This window comes from Triticum aestivum, chromosome 3A (genome assembly GCF_018294505.1).
Source record: "Triticum aestivum cultivar Chinese Spring chromosome 3A, IWGSC CS RefSeq v2.1, whole genome shotgun sequence".
Lineage (NCBI taxonomy): Eukaryota > Viridiplantae > Streptophyta > Magnoliopsida > Poales > Poaceae > Triticum > Triticum aestivum.
In genome coordinates this window covers 27,443,476-27,447,153 of record NC_057800.1, presented here as the reverse complement: position 1 = coordinate 27,447,153, position 3,678 = coordinate 27,443,476, and the positions used below count along the sequence as shown (strand labels likewise).

Below are 3,678 nucleotides of genomic sequence, written 5' to 3'. Positions count from 1 at the left end.
TTTCTAATCTAATTATCTTCCCCTGAGCTTAAAAAATAATCATCTCCCTCCCTCCCCTGATTTTAAAGGGGTGGGGCCGGGCTTTATTTGATTTCAATCAAACCATGCCACGTATGCGGGAGCACGGATGGGCGCACGCCGGGAGAGCAGGCAAGTCTCGTCCGGGGGGGGGGGGAGGGGGGGGAGGCAAAGAATTAGCGAAGGAAGGTTTACGTAGCCCTACATAGTCCTTTCGTAGGCGTAGGATTATTGTTTCTGGCGTCATGCAGATGCGGCGATAAGTTTTTGTTTTGTCCAACAGAATGTTACTACTAGCCAGTAGTAGTGGTTTGAGAACGGAACTTGCTAAAAAATGCTAGCCGTCCAACTGATGAAGTCAACACATTTGCTATTTTTCTTTTAAAGAAAACATTCGATCTATTTATCAATTGTCAAGGTAGCATAGAGAACATCAGAAGAAAAATATTGTATCTACATTTGTAAACCACCTAATAACAACTACAAACACTAGAGCAAGCCGAGCCGAAGGTGCACCAACAACATCGCCCCTCCTGCACAGTCGAAAAGTAGCTTCATATTTTTCCGCTTCATGAAGCTAATTCGATGAAGAAACTGTGGTACACAAGTTAGATAGGAGTACGTACGAGGGGATGACCACGGGATAAGAATGACACCTCAATTACGAACGATCTACACTACTTACTCTCTTCGTCTTTCATTTCATCTCATCAAAGTCAGCGCTAGATGCCATGTACGGACACAGAAACAAAGTCAACTAACACTTGTCGAGTTACATGCATCAACATCACGGTTTAATTAATTCAGGATGCCATGCAATATTTGGATTTCTGATGAACCAAGCAAGCATTTCCGGCCAGGTTCACATAGACAGAGGACGCACGGGTCACTCGTGCAGGGTTGGAGACGGCGGCTGGAGCTTGGCGTCGAGCACCTCGGAGCAGACGTTGCCCATGGCGCGGTAGAAGGCGGCGAGGCTGGCGAGCTGGGCGACAAACATCTTGGCCATGAGCGCCCGCGCCGCCGCCTCCCGCTCCTCGCTCACCTTGAGCCTGCTCATGTACCCGGACGCGTTCCGCACCGTCGCGCCCATCTGCTTCAGCCGCTTCTCCTGCTGCACGCTCAGCGCCGTGTTCGACTCAATGAACTCCGCGCCGGCGTCAAGGTCCCCGTCGCGGTGCTCCGCCGGCTGCCGCGCACCGGTGTTGTTGCCGAACACGTACGTGTTCTTGGCGAGCGAGACGCTCCGGACGATCACCTTGCGCTGCTTCTCCATTTCCTGGTTCAGTTTGTGCGGCGTGGTGACCGCGCTCCGGAGGTGCACTTGCGCGGCGGCCAGCTTCCCCTGGTATGCCACCACCGCGCGGACGAACTCCTGGTAGGCCTTGGCGCAGCCGGGGAAGTCGAACTCGTCGGAGCCCTCCTTGCGCATGCGCTCCGGGTGGAACTGGAGGCCCATGATGAACTTGCCCTCGCCGGGGTGATACGCTTCGGGGTCGTAGAATCCTTCGATCAGCCCGTCCGGCGCAAGCGCCATGGGCACGAACCGCTCCGCCAGGCGCCGCACGCCCTGGTGGTGGTAGCTGTTCACCATCAGCTGGTCGCCGTCGAGCAGCGAGTCCGCGAACCAGTCGTGCAGCGGCGTGCCGGGGAGCACGCGCACCGGGTGCCGGTGGCCGTCGTAGTTGGCGTAGTCCATGTGGCACACGGCTGCGTCGTCCTGGGGGTGGAGCTCTTGCTCCACGTCCTGGTAGAGAGAGCCACCGCAGGCGACGTTGAGCACCTGCGAGCCGCGGCAGATGCCGAGGAACGGGACGTTGCGCTCGAGGCAGCGGCGTGCGAGGAGGAGCTCGATGGAGTCCTTCTCGTGGTCCACGGCGGCGTCGCTCGGGTGGAGGCGCCTCACGGCCTCAAGCTGCTCCGGCGAGAGCGCGTCGCCTTCACCGTCGCCGTCGCGGCGGGCGTCGTAGAGGGAGGGGTCGATGTCCTCGCCCTCGCAGAGGAGCACGCCGTGGATGGGCTCGAAGGAGTCGAGCATGGCGTGCACGCCGGCCACCCGCGGCACGATGACCGGGACCGCGCCGTGGCCCACCACTAGGTCCAGGTGGTACTCCCCTGCATCCATCCATGCATGCAAATGTCAGCAATTGGAGCATTCTTCCAAGTTCCAACGAATCCAACACTTTCCCAACATGGACGAAGTGATGAACAAGAAACTCACCGACGAAGTCGACGAACTTGTTCTTGCGGACGGTGCGGCGGGAGACGATGAGCACGCGGGGGAGGTTTATATCAGGGGAGGGAGACATGGCTAGGGTAGCTACCTACCTCTTGCCTCGAAATTCTCAACCTTAACCGAAGGACTTGTGTGGAGGTTCGAGATCAATGGCCGGTCGGTGTGTTCTTGTTGGTTTTCCTGGATTTGTGTGGGGAAGATGCATCTGGATTGAGGTATTTATAGAAGGCGATCAGGATGATCAGGATGGAGGTAGCGCTGATGGATCGATCTTATCACGAAAATCATTTAATTCCAAAACTGGAGGGCATTACTACCATTTGGTAGTAGGAGTACTACTAGTAATTAACTTGCGGCAACCTCGTTACCTACGACGTGTGTGGGCAACCCCGTCTAGGCGCCGCGTGCAGACACCGGAGGTCAAAGGGGCCAAGCGCGATATTGCTACATGCACCCAAAAATAAGCATTTAAAAATATTGCTCTAGCTTGTCAGCATTGGTGATTGACGCATATCCAGCATTCCAGCACAGCATATGCTACGGATTGCTCCAATCTCTTCAGTCTTCATCCCACAATGACATAAAAATCAGTACTACTTATTTATCTGCCAGAAAGCCATGTCAACTTTGGGCTCTGTTTGGATTAGATGAAGTTTGAGTTTGCGTTCGGGTCGCTGCAGGTCTTATAGTCGCTAGGTGTTCTGCGTATCTGTATGTAATTTTTGTGGTTCTGCTATTTTTTGTACTGTCATGACAGATGATGAAAAGATTGAAAGTTTTCCTGGCAGAAAAAAAAAACTGCTACTACAGCTTGCACCAACCTCTAGTCAGCCTCCGTCGCCACTGGGTGCTTAAACAATGGCTATGTCTCCAAAATTGTGCTAGGTAAATGCATTATCTCCGATGCGTTTCAACAGGCTATAAATATTCTAATATGCTAGGTCGTGATTTAACTGTCCGTATTAATATGATTCTGTACATAAGTGTTTACCGAATAAATTTTTGCATGTGATTTACCTGCCAAAATAAATTTTAAGATTTTATTTGGTAAGCACTTATTGGCTTTATCAAAGGGAAAAATGATAAATCAATAGAAGGTGGGCCAAATAAGGTGGTTTTCGGAGGAAAAATAACTTTTGAAAAAACCATAGATAGGAGCGAAAAAATCAAAACAGAGAAAAAGAGGATAAGTACCTAAAGTTTAACGAAGGATACTATGGATGAAAAAAATGTTACTCCCTCCGATCCGTATTACCTGTCGCTGAAACGGATATTATTTTTAAGTATTTATAAGTAGAAGAGATTAATGAAATTCGGCACATGTGCATCATAAAATGTACAAGGTGCATGTGTTTTTACTTGTTTCATGCTATCGAAGTTATAGCAAATTGAAAACATCCTTCATTTGGAATATTTGAGATATT

General features: G+C 51.1%; 1 protein-coding gene across 1 annotated transcript; it reads right to left on the bottom strand.

Moving 5' to 3' along the window:
• Positions 1 to 719: 719 nt before the first annotated feature.
• On the bottom strand, positions 720 to 2,446 carry LOC123057703 (putative glutamine amidotransferase GAT1_2.1). Its single transcript, XM_044480619.1, has 2 exons — positions 2,240 to 2,446; positions 720 to 2,133 (listed from the first exon to the last, which is right to left on the bottom strand). Exons 1-2 carry the CDS (start codon positions 2,325 to 2,327, stop codon positions 905 to 907), a joined length of 1,317 nt encoding a protein of 438 aa, XP_044336554.1. The 5' UTR covers positions 2,328 to 2,446; the 3' UTR covers positions 720 to 904.
• Between the last annotated feature and the right edge of the window lie 1,232 nt (positions 2,447 to 3,678).

Bases quoted from the DNA above. Each gene is read 5' to 3' on its own strand.
- LOC123057703 (XM_044480619.1), bottom strand. From the start codon at position 2,327: ATGTCTCCCTCCCCTGATATAAACCTCCCCCGCGTGCTCATCGTCTCC. The intron at 2,134-2,239 runs GTGAGTTTCTTG...GGATGGATGCAG, and splicing joins CAAGTTCGTCGACTTCGTCG to GGGAGTACCACCTGGACCTA.